Source organism: Prionailurus viverrinus, chromosome C1 (assembly GCF_022837055.1).
Source record: "Prionailurus viverrinus isolate Anna chromosome C1, UM_Priviv_1.0, whole genome shotgun sequence".
NCBI lineage: Eukaryota > Metazoa > Chordata > Mammalia > Carnivora > Felidae > Prionailurus > Prionailurus viverrinus.
The window spans coordinates 133448071-133470310 of NC_062568.1; the positions used below are offsets into that span (position 1 = coordinate 133448071).

At 40.6% G+C, this 22240-nt stretch overlaps 2 protein-coding genes across 2 annotated transcripts in view; one reads left to right on the forward strand and one right to left on the reverse strand.

The window, feature by feature from the left end:
- TLCD4 (TLC domain containing 4) overlaps positions 1–2824 on the reverse strand; it is a 99894-nt gene extending 97070 nt beyond the window's left edge. The window contains exons 1-2 of the mRNA XM_047871536.1: positions 2750–2824; positions 344–539 (exon numbers count right to left, since the gene is read on the reverse strand). The gene's annotated coding sequence lies outside the window, so the exon portion shown is untranslated. The remainder of the gene's footprint in view (positions 1–343; positions 540–2749) is intronic.
- Positions 2825–9566: 6742 nt separating this feature from the next.
- ALG14 (ALG14 UDP-N-acetylglucosaminyltransferase subunit) overlaps positions 9567–22240 on the forward strand; it is a 102199-nt gene continuing 89525 nt past the window's right edge. The window contains exons 1-2 of the mRNA XM_047873644.1: positions 9567–9766; positions 15797–15948. Coding sequence (XP_047729600.1) covers positions 9628–9766; positions 15797–15948 — 291 coding nt within the window. The 5' untranslated portion in view covers positions 9567–9627. The remainder of the gene's footprint in view (positions 9767–15796; positions 15949–22240) is intronic.

Sequence of the window (22240 nt, forward strand, 5' to 3'; positions counted from 1 at the left end):
AGTTGTCTTTTAACTTACTCCAAAACAAATACAACCAGCAAAGTCCCATGGGAGTACTAGTGTGGCGAAGGGAATCTTAAGTTTGGGAAACAGCTAAGTCATCTGAGATTTCTATCAAAAGCTGTTGTTGGTAAATTAACAAGCCTGTTTGTAACAAATTGAGAAGGGATTCCCAATGAAGAGGGTACCTAATGTTGAGGAAATATGAACAGGATATTAAATAAATCATGGAGATGCTGGGAACAAACAAGGTTAAAGGGCACAGCAAGAGCTATTTACCTGCTGTTGTAAAGTGTATTCACATATTATTTACACAACACTTCCAAGAGAAAATAACACTAACCTTTAAGAAGCACATCTGTATATTTCATTCTTCTTATCCCCTTCTTCTAATGTAACATGTTTTCTGCATTAAGTCCCTTCCCTAGGTAACATCACCATATTCCTGAAGCCACTAGATGGCCACAGTATATCCACAGGAAATCAAATCAAAGCAGCAGCAGTGATGATTTAGCGTGGTAAAGCCTCAACTTCCTCACCTACAAAATAGGGATAATAACAGTGCTTAAGTTCATAGGAGGTAATGAGGGGTAGTTGGGAAAGTACATAAATGCCTACAAAATGGTAGCCTGCATGTTTTATCATGCATGTGAATTTCACACGTTGACCATGTTTTCTCTTCATAGAAAGTTAAGGAATAATGTATAGTCAGATAAGAGAGAAGATATAAATTTGTGTGTTTGACAAGGACAAAGAGCACTGCCGCAGCAAAAAAAGAATTTGGGGGGGCGGTGCTGGGTGGCTCAGTCAGTTAAGCATCCGACTCTTGGTTTCAGCCTAGGTCATGATCTCATGGTGCATGCGTTCAAGACGGGACCTGAACTTTTTGGGCTCCCTCTCTCTGTCCCTCCCCCACTCATGCTCACACATGCACTCTCTCTTCCCTCTCTCAAATAGACATTGAAAAAAAGCATATGGCAATCAAGTTTCAGGGTCTGTAAATAAAGTTAAAAAAAAGAATTTGGGAAAGATATTGTAAAAAGGGCAGATGTACAATGAAGAAGACAAGACAGACTTGATAGACGTGCCAGGCAGAGGCTTTGCTGGGAAGGAGGGTTTGGATGAGAAGAAAACTAATTCGCAAGATTTCAAAGACAAACAGTGTTTAGTACAGAAACAGAGTTGTTTCTGATTTTATTTATAGGTCTCAAACTGGAAATATGGTAACTGAAAGGAGCTTTTACTGCTGTGGTTGTCATTAATAAACAGTACGACATGGTGTGATACCATGATTGTCTGGAAATGTATTTTTAAATGAGATTTTAATGTCTAGTTAAATTTGGAAATGATAAGGCATTTTGTGTGTATAGGGCTAGGGCAAGGAATTTATAAAGATATCTGGAAAGATGTATCTGAGATAAGTGAACATAAGGTAAGGCAATAAAATTAGTGTGTCTAGTAATTTCACTGCAAATTTATCTTTTTAAAAAAAATTTTTTTTAACGTTTATTTATTTTTGAGACAGAAAGAGACAGACCATGAACGGGGGAGGGTCAGAGAGAGAGGGAGACACAGAATCTGAAACAGGCTCAAGGCTCTGAGCAGTCAGCACAGAGCCCGATGTGGGGCTCGAACTCACGGACCGCGAGATCATGACCTGAGCCAATGTCGGCCGCTTAACTGACTAAGCCACCCAGGCGCCCCCACTGCAAATTTATTTTAAAAAGGCATGAATCAAGAGTGATTATACACAGAGAGACAGACAGACAGATATCTATTTAACCTGGTATCATTTTGGAATGCAGTTGGACAAAAATCTAGAAAACAGAGAAGCAACTCTTTACTGGAATATGAAAGAGCCACTGAAAAAACAATTTTTTTTGGTTGGCTCTAAGCCCGACATGGATCTTGAACTCACAACTCCTAGATCAAGAGTTCAGTTTCACCAACTGAATCTGCCAAGTACCCCTGAAAAAGCCACATTTTAAAAATCCTTTGCCTGGTATTTAGTTCTAATTTTATAAAGGAAAAGTTAGTCATAGTAAATAGCATTATATTTCTATCTTCCTTCCTTTGGTATATATAGCACAACAGCTGGTGTAAATAAATGATGAATACTTTTAATGATACTGTAGAAGGGAAGAGTGTGAGCCTTTTGGAATTCTGACTGCCAATTCCTGGCTGTGTGACCCAGAGCGAATGATCTCTCTATACCTTAATGTCTTCATTTGTAAAATGGTATCATTATAATGCCTACCTTGTAGGGTTATTGTGAGAATTAGTTAATTCATGCTCCAAGTGCCTGCATACAGTAAGCACACAATAAATGCCAATTACGTATTAACAATTGCCTTAGCCTTCAAGGGTTAGCATTCAAGGAATCCTAGCAAGTGGCTTTATCCAGGAAAGAGTGCAATGTAAACATATATTAGTATATCTCACAAGGACTTGGCTATAATGCAGATCATTTGGGTTGTACGGGGACAATTTCTATCACCTATCCTACCCAACCTTGCAGAACATCTTTAATGGTAAGGCATACTACCATCAGTCCTGGTGTTCACAGTTCTGTCTGTGGCCCACACTAAGAACTCCCTTCCAGCTTTACCCTACCATGTCATGGGCAAACATAATGCTGACCAAAGCGGTCTTTCTGGCTCTTGCAGAACAGCTTCAGTCTTCTTTATCCCGAACTTTACTACCCTCATTAGGATTGAAGATTGTTGAACTCTGGTGGGAAGGGGCCTACCTGACAGGGTCCCTAGTGGCCCATACTCCAAGCAGTCCATGAAAGCATGGGTTGGGTGGCTTTTCTCTAGGAGGCCCTGTCAAGAGGTGTGCAGTTCACATAGTCAGGCTCATTGTTAAGTCACTGCTTGGGTATTAACTCTTACTGCCTTACCACTGTACCCCCAGCAAGTTGCACATACTAGGTACTAGTAGAACTGAACTGAAATGAATTGAGAGCCTGCCCTCATCCCTATTTACTTCAATGCCCAGAAGCCTTCCAGATTAACCATTATCATCCTGATTCTTACCTCCACGGTTATTTGTAAATTCCCCCAATCTGAACCAACTCGCATTCCTCACCACCCTTCAAACCCTTTCACCAAATTCTTTGAAACCTCCTAATCTGTAACCTGCAAACCCCTCCTACACCTTCAACTTCTTTCTGAATGACTTCTCCACTTCCCGGCAGAAGATGAAGACTTGCTCTCCCACATTTCCTCAATACGTCTCTCAAATAGAGGCCATTTGTTTCTCACACCTCCACAGAAGGCGGGGAAACTCAATTCACATCACTGCCTCCAAGCCACTGGTCTCCTTCCTTCAAAAGCTCTAGCTCCTCTGAAGTTCTTCTCATGCAGTTGTACTTCCCCAACAGGACAGAGATGGTACATTTGTATAAAGTTGAAGATGATTTAACAAAGGGACTATTTACAGAGGTGTGAATGAGGTAAAGAAAGCACGAGAAATAGTGCAGGGATTCAGGGCTGGTAACAGTGGAACTCTTACCACCCCTTGGCCTGAAGGAACAAGGAAAGGAAGATCTGGGGCCCAGAAGGAGAGAGGTGCGTAGAAGTCATGTTGAAGAGCAGAAATCTCCCATTCAGGGACACGGCCTCCCTGCATCAGATCTGCTGAGGCTCTCCACTGGCCAAACCCAACTAGAACCAGAGAGCAAGGAAAACTGTTGATTGAATCCATAGGTTTCAGCTCCCATGGCTCTGAGTGGGGTGGAGAAGCGTGAATCTTGAGGGACAAATGGAAGATAATCCAGCTTATACCCAAAGTTCTTTTTGGTTGCTCTCATCTTCCAAACTCTTACTTTTTGAAGACTTGAGCTCATTATCGTCCTCTCCACCCCTTAGTGACTTCAGCATCCATGTGTGTGGCCCCCCCATATCTTTTTCATCCATTTTTATAGTCATACCCTAAAAACTACTACCAATAATAACACAACAGTGACTTCAAGCATCCCACTCTCTGACCACCACCACTTGTCTCTACAGTTCACTGGCTCTAGTTCTTTCATTGCAATTTTCAACCTTCTTTTGGCCTCCAACCCCCTGACCTCACAGTCTGCCACTATTCCTCCACTCTCCTACCTTTATTCTCCTGTCTTCACTTCCCACTACATGCAGAGAAAGTTCCATGGACCTCACCCCCTTGAGAAGAACCTTATCTCGCTAAAATATTCACCTGCCAAAAATCTAACTTTGGTTAAAGTCAACAATCTGCCTTTTCCAGTAGGGGGAAAAAGACATAAAATTAGGCTGACTGGTTTCTCTCTAAATTTGTTATCACAAGCTTCAAATGGACATTCCAATCTGCCCAGAAATCCTACGCTGATCCTAATGAATATGCCAATTACTTTTCAAGACAATTATTTCATATCTTCTTTCTCCTCAAGCCTCTCATACTCTGTACTCCCATCTCAACACCCTCATCTATTTACCACCAATTCTATAAACCTCTCAGTACCTGCATTATGTCCCTGCAGGATATGACAAGGGTCCCTCCTTCTATCAAAGCCCAACCACCTCCACTTGTGCTGTACATTCCAACGCTTTTCATCTTTTGAAGAATTTTGTTCCTATTCTCATTCCCTTTCTCTCCTGCATCAACTTTCCTCCACTGGATCATTTTATTTTTTTTAATCTTTATTTATTTTTGAGAGAGACAGAGACAGAGTGTAAGTGGCGGAGGAACAGAGAGAGAGGGAGACACAGAATCAGCAGCAGGCTCCAGGCTGTCAGCACAAAGCCCAACTCAGGGCTCGAACTCACTCGAACTGTGAGATCATGACCTGAGCCGAAGTCGGATGCTTAACTTACTGAGCCACCCAGGCGCCCCTCCACTGGATCATTTTAAAAAGCAAATGAGTATGTCCAGTAACTCCCATATTAAGAAAATAAGTTTCCTCAATTCCAAATTCTCTTTCATTTCCCATCCAGTTTATCCATTACCTTTCAAAGAAAAACTTGAAGTAATTGTCTACAGACATTGATTTTCTTCATCTTCCATTGACTCTTCTGCCCATTTCCAACTGCTTTCTATAACCACCATTTCATGGAAATGCTACTCCTGTTTAGATCCTCAGTGACTAGCTTGTTTTCAAGTCATTGTGTCCTACCTATGAACAGCATATGACATAGCTGACTGCATTCCCATTCTTTTTTTTAATAAAATTTTTAAAAATTTATTTATTTTTGAGAGACAGGGAGAGACAGAAAACAAGTGGGGGAGGAACAGAGAGAGAAGGAGACACAGAATCCAAAGCAGGCTCCAGGCTCCAAGCTGTCAGCACAGAGCCCAAAGTGGGGCTCAAACGCACAAACCGTGAGATCATGACCTGAGTGAAAGTCAGATGCTTAACCGACTGAGCCACCCAGGTGCCCCTGCATTCCCATTCTTGAATCATTTTCCTCTCTTGGTTTTGTGGACACCACCCTTTCCTGATTTTCCTCTATCTCCCTGGCTTTCCCTTCTCTATCTTCCTTGCTGGCTAAATCTCCTTTATTAGACCTCAAAATGTTGATGACCCCATACTCTTCTCAATCCTGAGCTGTCCAATATAGTAGCACCTATCCACATGTGTCTATCTAAAATTAAAATAATTTAAATGAAATAAAATTAAAATCAAGTTCCTCAATTGTACTAACCACATTTCAAGTGCTCAGTAGGTGCATGTAGATAGTGGACAACATGGACGTAAAACCTTTCCATGAAAGCAGAAAGTTCTATTGCACAGGTCTGACCTATACTCCCTCCCTAGGTAATCTCACTCATTCCCATGGCTTTCAGCACCATGTTTATGCTGAGTTCTAAATTTATACCTCTAGCTCTGACCCAAGCTTCAGATTTGTACATGAAACTACCTATTTGACATAACCACTTGGATGTCTAACAGGTTATTCAAAATAACATCCAAACCAGAACACTTCATTTTCATCCTTTCCTCCCCTTTCTCTACCCACAAAAGGCTTGTTTCTCTTCCTGTCTATTCTTAGCAAATGACACCATCCAACCAGTTTTGAGGTGAAAACTCTAGAAGCCATCTTGATCCCCAATATCTAATCCATCACCAAGTCTTAATGACTCTATCCATAAAATATATCTCAAATCTACCCTCTTCTATTTCCGCTGTCATCTTTCTAATCTAAGTTTCTTGTCTGGGCTATTGTCCTGTCCTATTCATATGAGATCCTCTGTACCTAAATCTGGCACATAGCAGGTTCTGAGTATTCAGTATAATCCTACTGAATAGTGCAAAATAATCCTAACTTTTAAAATATTCATGAATTACAGATATTTGCCAAAGAAACTTAAGAAAATAGAGTTAAGAAGATAATAAAAATCACTTCCCACAGACTTTACTTAAAATTAGTTATGGCTCAAAATTATTATTCATTTTGTCAATTATTCATACATTTTTCGTGCTTTCACAGCATACAATTTACTTTCATCTATCTGTAATTTGCATTGTCAGTGCAACTTACCTGCCCAAGAGGAATTTTAGTTACTGCCTCTTGCCACTAAGCGTTGCCTTTCCTGATTAATCCAGGACAGCTCCTTGACCTTGTGATTATCTATACATTTTGCACCTGTCGCAGCCCAATAGACATTGATTTTGCTCAGGAGTTCCCAACTTCGTTCCTGTCCCTGCCTGCCACCTAGCTCCTCTCTGCATTCCTCAGCTTTCTTGTCAGGAACACTGAACAGTTTGACCCTAGCCTTAATTCAGAATAACTCAACCAATAACTCTAAACAATGTCTGCTACTCTACCTCCATTCACTCCGTTTATTGGCAGCCCCTAAATGCTTGATCATCTCCATTCATTCCAGCTGCATGCCAATGTGGTCAAGCTGATATTTCCTACAGATACAGGTAACTACAAAAGTGAGGAGATGGGGTAAAGGAGAATGCATGGGTGTCTTCTGAGACCTGCAGTCTAGTAATTATTAATATGCTTGACATCTACATTGCCTGTGTCGGGTTACAAAGCCATCTGGAACACAACAGTCTCACAGCAATCCAAACACTATTATTTGCCTAACCAACAATCATCTCTCCTCTACTCTCTTCCAACTTCTTCTCTCCAAGAGAATGACCGTTGTGTTCTGTACCCACCCTCCATCAAATAGCCAGGTACAACAGGTAACCGTACGCCATCCTCCACCCGACCCCAGCCAGCTCTGAGGTATCATTCCTTTTATGAATAATCAAGTGATATAAACACAGCCAGACAGAGTGAAAGAAAGTCTGCTGTGAGGGGTTCCAGAAAAGGTTTCCTCGCCCTTAAAAAAGAGACCCAATGACAAGATAACTTCTTTTTTTTTTTTTTTTGGCTCCAGAGATTTCCCCATCTGGATGTAATTTCTAAGACCTTAACATCTTCTTTTAAGTATGAGGGGAGAGTCTTAGGTTGAAACGCTTGTTGGGAATAATAGAGTGGGCAGATGAAAGAAAACTATATCCTTTGTAATATACTTAAGTTGTTTTTTATACCGTGCCAGAGGCCCTACCTCTGGACTTTGAACTATGTATTTATAAGCCCAAGGGATTCTGAATTCATCAAAATTTGATGCACTGAATTCTAAGCCCACAATTATTACTAGCTGAGAAATCTTAGGCAAACTAACTTTTTTTAAATGTTTATTTATTAATTTACTTTGAGAGAGAGAAAGCACGAGTTGGGGAAGGGAAGAGAGAGAGGGAGAGAGAGAATCCCAAGAGCACAGAGCCTGACGCAGGTCTCAATCTCAGGAATCATGAGATCATGACCTGAGCCGAAATCAAAAGCAAGACACTTGGCCGACTGAGCCACCCACGTGCCCCAAACTATTTGTTATAGAATCCGCGTCTTTATCTGTAAAGAGGGAAATAATAATCACTTTTTGGTCTTATTGTAAGGATGTAGGGTTAAGACGATTTGATGGAAGACTGAATATTCCGTGCTGTGAGGTCCATTAGCCAGAAAATGATGCTTTCATATCCCTAAATGTTTTCCACACTTGCCTAAGGGAAATTGACACACTGGTTAAATAACCTGATCCCAGGCCTCTCTTAAAAGACTGCATTTTAGAAGACACATTCTAGGGGCACCTGAGCGGCTCAGTTGGTTGAGTGTCTGACTTCAGCTCAGATCATGATCTCATGGTTGACGAGTTCAAGCCCCACATGAGGCTCTGTGCTGAGAGTTCAGAGCCTGGAGCCTGCTTCAGATTCTGTGTCTCCATCTCTCTCTGCCCCTTCTCTGCTCATGCTCCATCTCCCTCTGTCTCAAAAATAACTAAACATTAAAAGACACATTTTAGGGGTGCCTGAGTGGCTCAGTTGGTTATGCATCTGACTCTTGATTTTGGCTCACGTTATGATCTCATGGTTCCTATGATCGAGTGCCGACAGCACGGAGGCTGCTAAGGATTCTCTCTCTCTGCCCTTCCCCCATTTGCTCATTTGCTCTCGCTCTCAAAATAAGTAAATAAACATTTTTTAAAAAATTTTAAAAAGGGAAGACACATGCTAGGCTCTAGGCAAATGTGATAATCGAGCAAGTCTGAGCTTAGCAAAGGAATACACAATGTAACACTCCTATGAAGCAGGAGTTAGGATTTCTGATTTCTAAACCTAGATTTGCCACTGTTTCACTTGAGCAGTCTGTTTCATCTTTCAGGACCTGTTTATCTGTACACTTGTCCTATCTAACCTATAGGTCTGTACTGGACTGAAGGCAAATTACACTTGGCGTGAAGGGACTTCTGTAATCTCAGTATTTTTATATTGCTGCCATGTGGATTAAATAGACAACAAAAATGAGCAAAATTGGAGCTGGGGGAGGTTTTGGCTTTGTAGTAACTGAATACTAATTGTAGGACGCTGCCTTCTCTATTCTGCTACCTTGAGCCACTGAGCGTCCACTCCTCTCAGGACCATGGCATAACTGGAGGTGATCACCCTCTGCCACTCTGATCACACTGAGATCTGAGAAAATGCCTAGAAAAAGTTAAATACACGAGTGTTCGGAAAGAGATTCAGATGAGGGCCCTCAATTCAACTTTTTGTACCAAGGTACCTTTTATAGGCAAGCACAGTAATGTCTGCATGTGCAACAGAAACATTTTCCTTGGCAGAGAGAGAGAGAGAGAGACAGAGAGGGAGAGAGCAAGGAAGACAAAAAAAAAAAAAAAAAAAAAAGAGGAAGAAGGAAAGGGGAGAGGAGAGAAAAGAGAAGAAAAAAGGCTGTATGTGCTATTGGCCTCAGGTGGAATTCACAGTTAGTGGCGCTGGAACACCTCCTAACTTGGGAGCTCTGGGGCCTTTAGGGCGCACAGGCGGCCTGACTTCTTCACGGGGGGAAATCACACTTTTGCGCTTTACTTGCCGAATTTCACTTTGTGCTTGGACGGCAGCAGCGCAGAAACCGGAAGGCAAGCCATCAAACTCCTCGGGGCTGGGGCTTCCGCGTCTCGCCCCGAACTCCTCCCAGCGTAGACAAGCCCCGCCCATCAAGAGGGTCGCCACGCCCTGGTTGAGTCTCCACAGCGCCCGTACTTGTTGAACTTTGACCTCGTCTCAGAGGCCGCACGGGTGGGGGCTGTACGTATGTGTCGTAGCTACGCATGGTTAGCGTCCTTATTCTAGCCGCGGCGGGAGCTGCGGTGGCCGTGCTTCTTCTGGCACTGCGGCTGTGGGTAGTGCTCCATTCTCGGGTCCTTGAGCCCCGTCAGTCTCTCAGTCTCTTGGTGGTGGCTGGGTCCGGTAAGTAGTGGGGCGTGGGTCGGTGACTACAAACCCCAGAGTGCACCGCGACGCTCTCCTCTGGTCTCCTTAGCACTTTTGGAGCATTGCATGCTGCAATTTGTAGTTTCCCTGCGTTACCGGACCCGGTCAGCCCAGCCAGGGCGAAATGCTGGTTTGCTGACGCGGCCCAGGCATCTTTTAATGACAAATGAGTAACTTACGCTTGTCTATAATTGAGCTTCCCTGTAGCGTATATTTTTCTAACAAATTATTATATTACTATATTATGTATATTGAACGGAGGGGACGCAGCAGCTTTATGATGCCAGCTTGCAATTTTCCTGAGTAGTAAAAGCTGTTTTGCGTTGTTAATCTAGGCATGTTGTGTTTCGTTTAGAAATCACGAACACTGCATGATAAATGAAGCAAAGTGAATTGCCACATTTATAAATACACAAAATCCATGAGGATAGAAACAACTATCTCCTGATCATAGAACAATACACGTTTCAGAATATTGTGTCACAGTATGAACAACAAGCTGTCCTATCGGGTAATACAGTCAAAACAGAGATTACCAGCTCTGTAGGCGTTTACAATTTGAAATGGTCTAGTTCTGACAGAGACACATATATTGTGTATATCTAGAAATGCTAGGAGATTGCATCCAGATACAATAATAATTTTAGTATGAGCAAATGTTGTAAACTTATGTTCAAGTATAATTCATTACATTATTCGCTTAATCACGTGGAGATTTAGGAGAGACCAGGTATTATGCTAAACTCTGGAAATAACAGAACTAATACTACTACTTACGGTGGAGTAGTGACTGTGTCCCAAGCAGTGTGAAAGGTGCAAGGGTACGGCAGTGAAGGGAATGGAGATTAGATAAAACTAAAACAAAAAAACAGAATAGGTAATTGCTGTAATCTGGGACATACAGACTGCTATGGAAGTCTTCAGGAAGGGCACCGCTTTATCTGAATGTGAGACCGGAAAATTCTGGGAAGAAGTGCTGTCTAAACTGAGACTTGAGAGATGACCAGGAAAGGGGAGCTGGGGCTTTGAGGACTGGAAGGGTGTGAAAAGAAGTTGATAGCACTTGCAAGGGCTGGCGGTGGGAGGGCACTGTTGCTTTGAGTTCAACGTGGAGAGGTAAACGAGGCGAGGCGCAGATCCTGAAGAGCATTGTAAACCATGCTCTATAAAGCTATTAGCACTACTCCATTGCTTCGTTCCATGTAGGGGTTAGGAACACAGGTTCTAGATTGACATAATCCTGGAGTGGAGTCACATCTTTGCCACTTACTGACTTGGTGATCTTGGGCAAATTATTTAACCTCAATGAGCCTTCTGTTTCCACCTTAAAAAATACGGGATGAGAAGAGGTGAAGAGAGATTAAGTATAGAAGTATTAAAAGGGTTTAGCAAAGTGCTTGGCATATAATAAGCATTTAAAAAAAAATTAGAGAGAGAGAGCAAGCGTGCATGTCAGGTCAGGGCAGAGGGAGAAAGAGAATCTCAAGCAGCCTCCATGCTCAGCGCAGGGCCCAAGTCAGAGCTCAATCTCAGAACTGTGAGATCATGACCTGAGCCCAAATCAAGAGTCAGATGCTTAACTGACTGAGCCACCTAGGCACCCCATTTAGTAAATGGTGACTGTCATTAGTCCTGGTAGCAAAGGATCTTTTAAAACACTTTTGAGTGGAGAGTGACCCAATTAAATCTAAGCTTTTACATAGATCATTCAGCCTGCATTGTCAAGGGAATGTTTTGACAAAGATTGAAGTAGGGAGACAAGTAGGAACATTTTGAATAATTCAGATGACAAATGATGACAGCCTAACTAGGGTGATGGGTTTGGGGATGGAGAGAAGTATATGCATTTAAATAAGATTTAGGAGATAAAAAAATTACAGATCTTGTGGTTTGAAAGTAGGAAGTAAGGAAAGGAAAGGTTCAGGAATGATGTCCAGGTGTCTGTCTTGAACAAATGGATGAATGGATGTTACCGCCATTCATTTGACAGTATTAGATTTGGTGGACTGAGAACCAAAATTAAGACTGATAATTACTCTGGTAAATGGTCCTTGTCATTCAAACCATTCAGGGTAGGGAGAGGTCAAGGCCCTCAAAGAATCATCCAAGTCAAAGAAAGACTTATATTCAGATGAACAGTTTAACACTTCATGCCCAAAATGTTGGAGGAGGGGGAAGGCATTTTCACTGTTTACCTTGACTACCAAAAAAGTAGTCTTTAGATACCATAAAACGATATTAATCAACCACTTACATTCAAAGAACATCAATCGAAATGACTACTTTTCCTTGAAACAACATATGATCTCCAAATTTTAGATTTAATATCAAATGCTCATCTACCCATTCATTCGATAATAGGAGTGCCTACTGTTTTCTAAGCACTGGAGATACAGTAGTAATAAAATGAACAGAAGTCCCTGCCGTCATGTCATGATTGAGCAAGGGTAGGGGGAGACAAAAACAAAAGAAATGAATAGATTTCATATTAAATTATATGGTGATAAATACTAGGGGGTAGGGAGGGGGATTGCATTTTAGAATTGTAAGGGAAAGCCTCCTTGGGGGAATGACAGGATGTCCAACAGCAGGGAGGCCACAGTGGCTGGAGTAGACTTAAAACTGGGTAGAAGCAGATGAGGCCCATAAGGTAACAAATTAAGGGGTTAGATTACAAGATGACTTTTATTCCATGTGAGAAGGGAAGACACAGGAGGGTTTTGAGCAGAGGTAAATCATTTGATCAACTCTTTCTAATAGGGTCACAGTGGATGCTGTGTTGAGAATAGATGGATGTAGACACTTGAATAGACAAATGGAGCTGGGGGAGCAGACCAGGAAGCTATGGTCATAATCAATGTGAGTAATATGGCTTGGAGCTGGGTAGGAGCAAAGGAGATGGAGAGAAGAGATTGCATTCTGGGTGTATTTTTTTAAATACAATTTATTGTCAAATTGGCTGACATACAACACCCAGTGCTCATCCCAACGAGTGCCCTCCTCAATGCCCGTCACTCATTTTCCCCTCTCTCCCACCCCCGTGTCCACCCTCAGTTCTCTGTATTTCAGAGTCTCTTGTGGTTTGCCTCCCTCCCTCTCTGTAACTATTTTCTCCCCTTCCCTTCCCCCACGGTCTTCTGTTAAGTTTCTTAAGATCCACATATGAGTGAAAACATATGATACCTGTCCTTCTCTGACTTATTTCACTCAGCATAATACCTTCTAGTGTCATCCACATTGCTGCAAATGGCCAGATTTCATTCTTTCTCATTGCCAGGTAGTATTCCATTATATACATAAACCACATCTTCTTTATCCATTCGTCAATTGATGGACATTTGGGCTCTTTCCATAATTTGGCTATTGTTGAAAGTGCTGCTATAAACATTGGAGTACATGTGCCCCTATGCATCAGCACTCCTGTACCCTTTGGGTAAATTCCTAGTAGTGCTATTGCTGGGTCACAGGGTAGATCTATTTTTAATTTTTTTTATGAACCTCCACACTGTTTTCCAGAGTGGCTTCACCAGTTTGCATTCCCACCAACACTGCAAGAGGGTTCCCGTTTCTCCACATCCTTGCCAGCATCTGTAGTTTCCTGATTTGTTCATTTTAGCCATTCTGACCAGTGTGAGGTGGTGTCTCAGTGTGGCTTTGATTTTTATTTCCCTGATGATGAGTGACATTGAGCATTATGTAAGGTAGAACTGAGAAGATTTTGTTCCCAAAGAATATATCTTAATAAAAGAGTAAAATGGAAGACAAGGCCCATCATTGTAACGACTTCAGTTGGTGGCAAGGTTAAATCTTCAAAGAATGTATTCAGTAAGTGTTTCCTTTTAAGAAAAGAAAAGACTGTTAAAGCAGGTATAATGAAGTTTTAATTGCAGTGGAAAATGTGGAAATTATCCTTTTTATCCTTAATTGGTCCAGCTGTGAAAGCAAGTACCTACTTTGCAAACCACCACACTTTCTCAAGGCTAAAAACAAAAATACAAAAATGAGCATAAATCAGATGTGTAAATTACATGCCCCAGACACAAAGATGGGTGACAAGTTACAAAGCTAAAGTATGATTCTAATTCCTGAAACTCACACATAATCTATGCCAATTTTATTTCTACATCTAGTCCCTTCTGCAATGTAGAGAGTAATCCTTCCCTTTCTACTATAATAAAATATGTGTATGGGGAGAAACCACACGCTTAATTTGTTCTATATGTCCACTGTTTTCACTATCGAAAGCACTTTCTTGCAACAGTAGCAGTGGAGGAGAGTTTAGTAGGTGGGGGGAACAGTGTGACCAGAGACAAGGAGGAGATAACAAGATGAATAGAGAGAATGTTAAGGACATCAACCTGGCTGAGGCTGAGAGATTGTGAAATGAAACTAAATGGGTATGATAGGGCTCGTTGAGAAGGAGTTTGATTGCTTTGCTTAAAAATGCTGCATAGTTAATGCGATAGATTGATGTGCTTTTGTGTTTTTTTTTTTTTTTCATGAAGGAAACCTCAATGTACACAATCGATTTTTGAATTCATGGTTTTGAAATTAAAGCATTAAAATGTTGGAGATTGTACAGTTTCAAACTTTGAACCATTGTTTGGTGAAACTGGTAAATATTTGATGGCCTGCAGTGTGCTGAGACTTCTCTTAGGAGCTGGGGTTACAGTGATGAACAAAAGTCTTCCTTAGGAATCCCCGAGCCCTGCGGGTCAGTGCTCATGCCCCCCTGACATTACTTCGCAGCCCAGAAACCTTCAGTGACAGTTTTTCCATTTTTCAACCTACTTTCCTGATCTGCTTTCACTCTCGTCCTTCTCCCCAGTATTTCCCCCATTCCTTGAGCCCACATCTCAGATTTTGCCATCTCATGTCCTAATGATCCCACCCAGTGGCCTCCCTACTGCTCTGTGTCCATTAGCTTCGGCTTCAGCTTTATCAGGGATCTCCCCTACTCTTACAAGGTTGTTTTCATAACCATTTGCTTGCCTCCCCTCTGCCCTCATTTAAATTTTTCATGCTGTCTTGCATCACTCTTAACATGTCTGTGTGCATTCTTTCCCCTCGTACCAGGCTTCTTGATAACAGGAGTTGTGTCTTCTACTTCTTTGTGCCTCCTTAGCACCTACTGCTAGTGCCAATTTTATTGTTTTACTTTTATTATCCTCTTCCCCCATATAAAAGCAGTATTTATACAAGGGCATCGATTATTGTTTCCAGATGTTGCTTTTGTCTTTTGAGGAATACATAAAACATAACATTAGTATAGCAGAGCCAAATGGATATGTCCGTTGGGCATTTCTTTCTTCTTTTCAATGTTTATTTCAATTCCAGTTAGTTAACACAGCGTAATATCAGTTTCAGGTGTAAAGTACAATGTACATTCAACACTTCCAGTGCTCATCCAGTGCTCATCACAACAAGTACACTGCTTAATCCCCATCACCTATTTAATTCATCCCCCCACCTGCCTCCCCTCTAATAACCACATTGTGGCATTTTTAATTCTTTAAAATTTTTTTTAAATTTATTTTTGAGGGGCGCCTGGGTGGCGCAGTCGGTTAAGCGTCCGACTTCAGCCAGGTCACGATCTCGCGGTCGGTGAGTTCGAGCCCCGCGTCGGGCTCTGGGCTGATGGCTCAGAGCCTGGAGCCTGTTTCCGATTCTGTGTCTCCCTCTCTCTCTGCCCCTCCCCCGTTCATGCTCTGTCTCTCTCTGTCCCAAAAATAAATAAACGTTGAAAAAAATTTTTTTAATTTATTTTTGAAAGAGAGACACAGAGAGACAGAGTGCAAGCAGGGGAGGGGTAGAGAGAGGGGGAGGCACAGAATCTGAAGTAGGCTCCAGGCTCTGAGCTGTCAACACAGAGCCCGATGCGGGGTTGGAACCCATGAACGCTGAGATCATGACCTGAGCCAAAGTCAGATGCTTAACTAACTGAGCCACCCAGGTGCCCCCACATTGTGGGATTTTTAATCTTAGGCCTTTCAATATTTTTTCCAGGTGGGCACACCACTGAGATCCTGAGGCTGCTTGAGCACCTGTCCAATGCTTACTCTCCCAGACATTATATCATTGCTGATACTGATGAAATGAGTGCCCATAAAATAAATTCTTTTGAACGAAATCGAGCTGATAGAGACCCCAGTACCATGGTAAGTGATCATTTCTATTTCTAAGAAAGTTAAAAGTCATATATTGAGTTTAATTATCTCTGGAAACAATCTTGTGGCACCTCAGTGCCCTGCCCTTACAGGGCGGTCAAATGTTTATTGCTGATGAAATGTATTTCCTCTACTACCAAAAGATAAGACTTCCTTTAAAGTGTATCTTCGAGTGGTAGCTTAATTTGTTATATTCTTTTTTATTCTTGTAAAGGAAGGAAATTATTTTTCAGTTAAGTCCAACTGGGAAAATTGTTTTATTTAAACTTACATAAGACATCCAGTTGATGTGCTTATTGGCTCTTCACTAAAACTTCTTTATCAAGGTCCTGCATTTCTCGATGATTTATCTATGACAACTTCTTTGTCTTCAAATTGTCTTTGTATCTGCCTTTACAATTACTTCTGTACCTCTGGCTGCTCGCTTTAGCATTTTAGTGAGAATTTGGGGTAAAAGAACCCAAGTGAAACTGTGCTTTATCATGAAGGAAACTGGAGCTAGTGCTTGTGTAGATTGTCTCCGTCCATCCCTCCTCTGGTGCCTTCCCAGCCATGGGGTGGCAGCAGGTGGTTCAGGAGTGGAAGCTGACCCCGCTCAGGCCCCTCAAAGTGTTTCACTGGGCATTTTGGACTTGGGGACCCAGAAAATGGAGACAGTCTTTCTTTGGGGGCAAACCCTGTGAAAGCTAAGACTTGGGAGCTGCTGGCAGTCATGTTTTCATGTGGTGGGTAAAGACAGACTACAGTTGGAGAAAAGAAGGAAATTAATGCACAGGAAGAATAAAATAAGAAACCAGATGGTGAGTCCTGCCTTTAGTAACTCCAGACGCCCAGCTGCATCTGCATGGGAAAATCAGGATCCACTAATATCACCCCTCTCTCACTCCCCCTCAAATCCCTCTCTCACCTCCCCACCCCACTCCACTCCATTCCCAGGCCTTTAAAACTCCAGTTGAGTATTAGTCACTTGTAAACATGATCCCTAACTAAAACACTATGGAAATGTGTTCTTGGAGAGTCCATGTCAAACAACATTAGAATCTGCCTGCTGTGAATTGAGCCCTAACAAAACGTATGGTATGTTTTTTCTATGTGGGAGATGAGCCAAATGCTTCATTTCTGTTTTAGGCATCAATGCTGTATTTGTTTCTTGTGGTCTGCTGTAACAGAGTACCACATTCTGAGTGTTCAGGCTACAAGTCTGCAGTCAAGGAGTCTGCTGGGCTGTGTTCTCTCTGAAGGGGACAGAATCTTCCTCACTTCTCATGGTTGCCAGCAGTCCTTGGTGTTCCTTGGCTTGTAGCAGCATCATTTTAATCTCTGCCTCCATTGTCATAGAGCCATTTCTGTGTCTCTGTCTTCACGTTCCCTTCTCATAAAGACACCAGTCATTGGATGTATGGCCCACCCTAATTCGCTGTGACCTCATCTTAACTTGATCCATCTACAAGACCTGTTTCCAAATAAGGTCACGTTGACAGATCCCAGCTGGACAGGAATTTGAGGGGGCACACTACTCATCCCTGTGTGCTAGTTATTGACCCTCTTAATAATGTGTGAGACAGATAACGAGATCCTTATTGCACAAATGAGAAAAGTGAGACCGAGAAGTAGAAGTAAGGTCCTGCCTAATACGTGTCGCTTACCTAAACGTGTCTTCTCTGAAACTTTTTCTTCATAGGCCTCTTTTGTGTACTCTTTTCCAACCCAAAAAACTAAGTTAGAAAAGAATGCTTCAGGGTTTATTCGCGGCATCAGAGACTTAAAAATGTCATTGAATCATAGAGTATGTTAGAATTGGTAGACAATTTGGAGAATATGATGGTGATTTTTTGCACAAGAGGAATATAGTATTATACTACAGCAATGATAAAGTTTACTTAAAAATATAAAATTAAAAAAATTACAAATTCTTGTTTTCAACATAAGGAACAGGTAGCTTTTTACCCAATTATTAGTGTATATATTATTTTCTTCTTTCTAAAGTTGCATCCAATCAGAGGCTCCAGTTTTAATTCAGTATATATACTGAATATTTCCCTCCAAGTCCATCAGCATATGGATTGTTTATTTGCTGAATTTCATGGTTTAATGAAACATTGGGAACGTTGTTGTAGATACTTTAGAGCCCAATAAGTTGGGTGTCATTCACTTTATTTTATTTATTTTTTAATTTAAGTCTAGTTGACACACAGTGTTACGTTAGTTTCAGGTGTAAACATAGTGATTTGATAACTCTATGTGTTAAGCTGTGCTCACCACAAGTATAGCTGCCATCTGTCACCATGCAAAACTGTCACAGTACCACTGACTCTATTCCCTATGCTGCGCCTTTCATCCTTGTGACTTACTCATTCCATAACTGGAAGCCTGTACTTCCCATTCTCCTTCACCCATTTTGCCCATTCCCTCGCCCTTTCACCTCTGGCAGCCACCAGTTTGTTCTCTGTTTATATGGGTCTGTTTCTGCTTTGTTTCTTTTGCTTTTTAGATTCCATTCTAAGTGAAATCGTATGGCACTTGTCTTTCTCTGTCTGACTTATTTCACTTAACATAATATCATCTAGGTCCAAACAAGATTTGATTCACCTTAATACAAAAGCCAAAGATTTTGAATTTTTAAAGTGCCGTTATTTTTTCTTACTATCAAAGTGGTACCACCACTGTAGGACTAAGCATTTCTGTTAGACTACCTCCTTCCATCAGTTAATTTACTGCTGGGGCAATGCAAGTCTCCTTAGAAAAGAAATACTGTCTCATTCCTAAAAGGTTTTATACTTATGAATCTGAAGCTGGGTAGAGTTTCTGCAAAAATGCAGAGGAGAGCCACTGAGGGTGATAGCATGAACATGCCTGTTGTCCTTTCTGCTGGCCACCCCATGTGCCACACTTAGAGGAGAGGGCAGGTGGAGAGACACCTTCCCACCAAGACTTGATAAGGGGAGGAATCCACTTCCTCTTCTCTTGTTTTCACTACAGATTAAGGGGGGGGATGTACCTGCAACCCCCACCTCCCCCACAGACAGCTATCCATTGTGTATCTTCCATGGGGCTCACAAGACTGGGAAGAGGGAGTCTTGGTGAAGAAATCAGTAGTGATCAATACATTTGCTGGCAGAGCCCTTGTTAGCCAAGAATATTGAACAGTCTAGATCTGCACTGTCTAGTACAGTAGTTACGAGTACTGGCTCAGCACCATTTACTGAATGCTCCTTTTTTCACTAATGTGCAGTGCTACCCCTGTTATATCAAGTTGCTGCGTATGTATAGATCTGTGTGTGAGCTTTCTTCTTTGTTAACTGGTTTGTCTGCTGCTAATATCAAGCTCCCATAGTCTTACTCTTCAGGAGTATTTTAGGGGTTCTTTCTTTTTCACATGGGTTTTTGAGTAAGCTTTGGCAAGTTCACAAAGAAACATACTAAAATTTTTGTATGAATTGAATTGAATCCATGCATCAGTTTGAAGAGAACTTAAATCTACGTGATGGTATCTTCCTGTCCCAGGACATCATCCATCTCTCCATTATTTAGGTTTCCTTTAATGCTTTTCAGTAACATTTTTAATTTTCATCACAAGAGTTTTGCATATTTTTTGTTGTTTTTATTTCTACGTACCTTGTATTGTCTCATTATCATTGTGATATACCTTTTAATGATCTTTCCTGTGTTTCAGTATATAGAAATATAATTGATTGGAGTATAGTGATCTTGTAAGAACCACCTTGCTACACTCTAATTAATTCCAATAATTTGTACACTTTTATGTTATCAAGATATCATATTATGTTAAGTACACTTTTATGTTATCAAAATAATATCATCTGCAAATAGTAACAATTGTGATTCTTTCTAATCTTTACACCTTTTCTTTCTTTTTCTCATTTTGTTGTTAGACTCTCCAGAACAATAACTAATAGAAGCAATGTACTGGTCATCCTTATATTCTTTCTGATTTTAAAAATTTTCCAAGAGTTTAATTTTAAATCATATTTAGTTGATTTTTATCAAATGTCTTTTCTTCGTCTCAAATAATCATATTGTTTTTCCCATTTTATGTGTTTTCATGGGCAGTTACATGGTATAAACTATTGTGGTATTCTTGGAATAAACCCAGTTTGTTCATAGCGAGTTATATTTTAACACATTGCTGGATTTTGTTTACAAATATATTTGTAGGGTTTTTTCATTAATGTTCATGAATAGGATTCCCCTGTACTTGTCCTTTCTTGTGCTGTTCCTAAGTATCAAGGTTAAACTAATCTCATTATGTGAGTATACAGCTTTTTGTTCTGTGGAGAAATTTGGGTAAATATCAGTTGCTCTTTCTTTTTTTTTTTTTTTTTTTTTTTTTGAACAGAGTCAATCTTTTATATATTTGCTTATTTTAAGTGAGCAAAGATCTTTTTTTTTTTTTAATGTTTTTATTTATTTTTGAGACAGAGACAGAGCATGAGTGGGGAAGGGGCAGAGAGAGAGGGAGACACAGAATCTGAAGCAGGCTCCAGGCTCTGAGCTGTCAGCACAGAGCCCGACGCGGGGCTCGAACTCACAGACTGTAAGATCTGACCTGAGCTGAAGTCGGACGCTTAACCAACTGAGCCACCCAGGCGCCCCGAGCAAAGCTCTTTATAGCATTGAACAAAAAAGAAATTCAGTTCTTTACTAGAATGGCACTACAAACTCATTTTTGCATCATAATAATCAAAGCGCAGTTGCTTTTTAAATTTTGTAGAACTTGTCTATAAAAATACCTAGCCCTGATGTGTTCTTTTTGTTGTAGTTATAGACTCCTCAGACTTTCTGTTTGTTCTTAAGACAATGTTGCTAAGATATTTTTCTACGAATATGTCCATTTTTTATGAGTTTACAAATGTGTTAACATAATTATTTTCATAATATTCTCCTGCCACTTTTGTAATCTGTGCTACAGTGTTCACATGGTATATCTTTATCCATCTCTTTATTTTTACTTATTGATATGTTGTGTTTTAGGTGTGTCTTTTATAAATGACATATAACACTTTTTAAAATTAAAAGACAATGATTTTTGGTTTTGAAGTAGCTTGTTTGGTGCCTGTACATTTATTGTGATTATTAATGTATTAAATTTATTTCTCCTATTTTATTTGATTCTTTCTACTTACCGAAAGATTTTTGACTCTTTTCATCCTCCCTTCCTATCTTCTGTTTGGATTAATTAGCTTTCTTTATATTCCCTTTTTTCCTTCCCCTGGAATGGAAATTATTCTATTCTCCCAAGACATTATTTTTAAATGTCTACATGGATACCTAACTCAAAGTCAAAAACTTAATATCTCCATCCTCCTCCTGAAAAACAAGGCTTTTAGAATTAAAACAAATTTTTTTTAATGTTTATTTTTGAGAGAGAGAGAGAGAGAGAGACAGAGTGTGAGCGGGGGAGTTGCAGAGAGAGAGAGAGGGAGACACAGAATCCAAAGCAGGCCCCAGGCTCTGAGCTGTCAGCACAGAGCCTGACGTGGGTCTCGAACTCACAGATAGCAAGATCATGACCTGAGCCGAAATCAGACGCTTAACTGACTGAGGCGCCCCTAGAATGTTTTAAGTGTAAGCACCCCTTCCCATCTTACATACTATTGTTTAGTGTTTTGGTTCTACCTTGTTTTTATACCACCCAAATTACTTATTACTATTATTTTATACAGTCAGTGCTTATTTAGATTTATATAGCATTTTCTTTGCTTATTCTTTCTATGCCTTCCTTTTGGATCAAATGTCTTTTTTCCAGAGTATATCTTTTATTAATTCTTTCATGGAAGGTCTGTTAAGTGATTTATTCTTTCCGTGTTTTTTGTTTTCCTGAGAATATATTTTGGTTTTGATCTTCCTTTGATTGCATACTGCATTTGGAATTCTAGGTTGAATTTTTTTCCTTCATAAATATATATTTAATATTCATTAATTTATTTAACAGATTCTTATTGAACACCTACTGCGTGCTGGTGATATAGTAGTAAATAAAACATGCAAGAATCTCTGCCCTCATGGTGGCTGCATTCCAATGGGGAAACAATAAACAGGATAATCAAGTAAAATTTGTAATGTGTTAGTGATAAATGCTAAGGAGAAAAATAAAGCAAGGCAAGGAAATAGGGAATATTGGGTTAAATTTTAGGTTTGGGAGGTTGCAATTTTAGGTTAGAGTGGCCACGAAAGGTGGCATTTGAACAAAGACCTGAGGGAGGTGAAGTATAAAGCCATCTGGGGAAAGAGAATTCTTGGAGAAAACAATAACTGCAAAGAA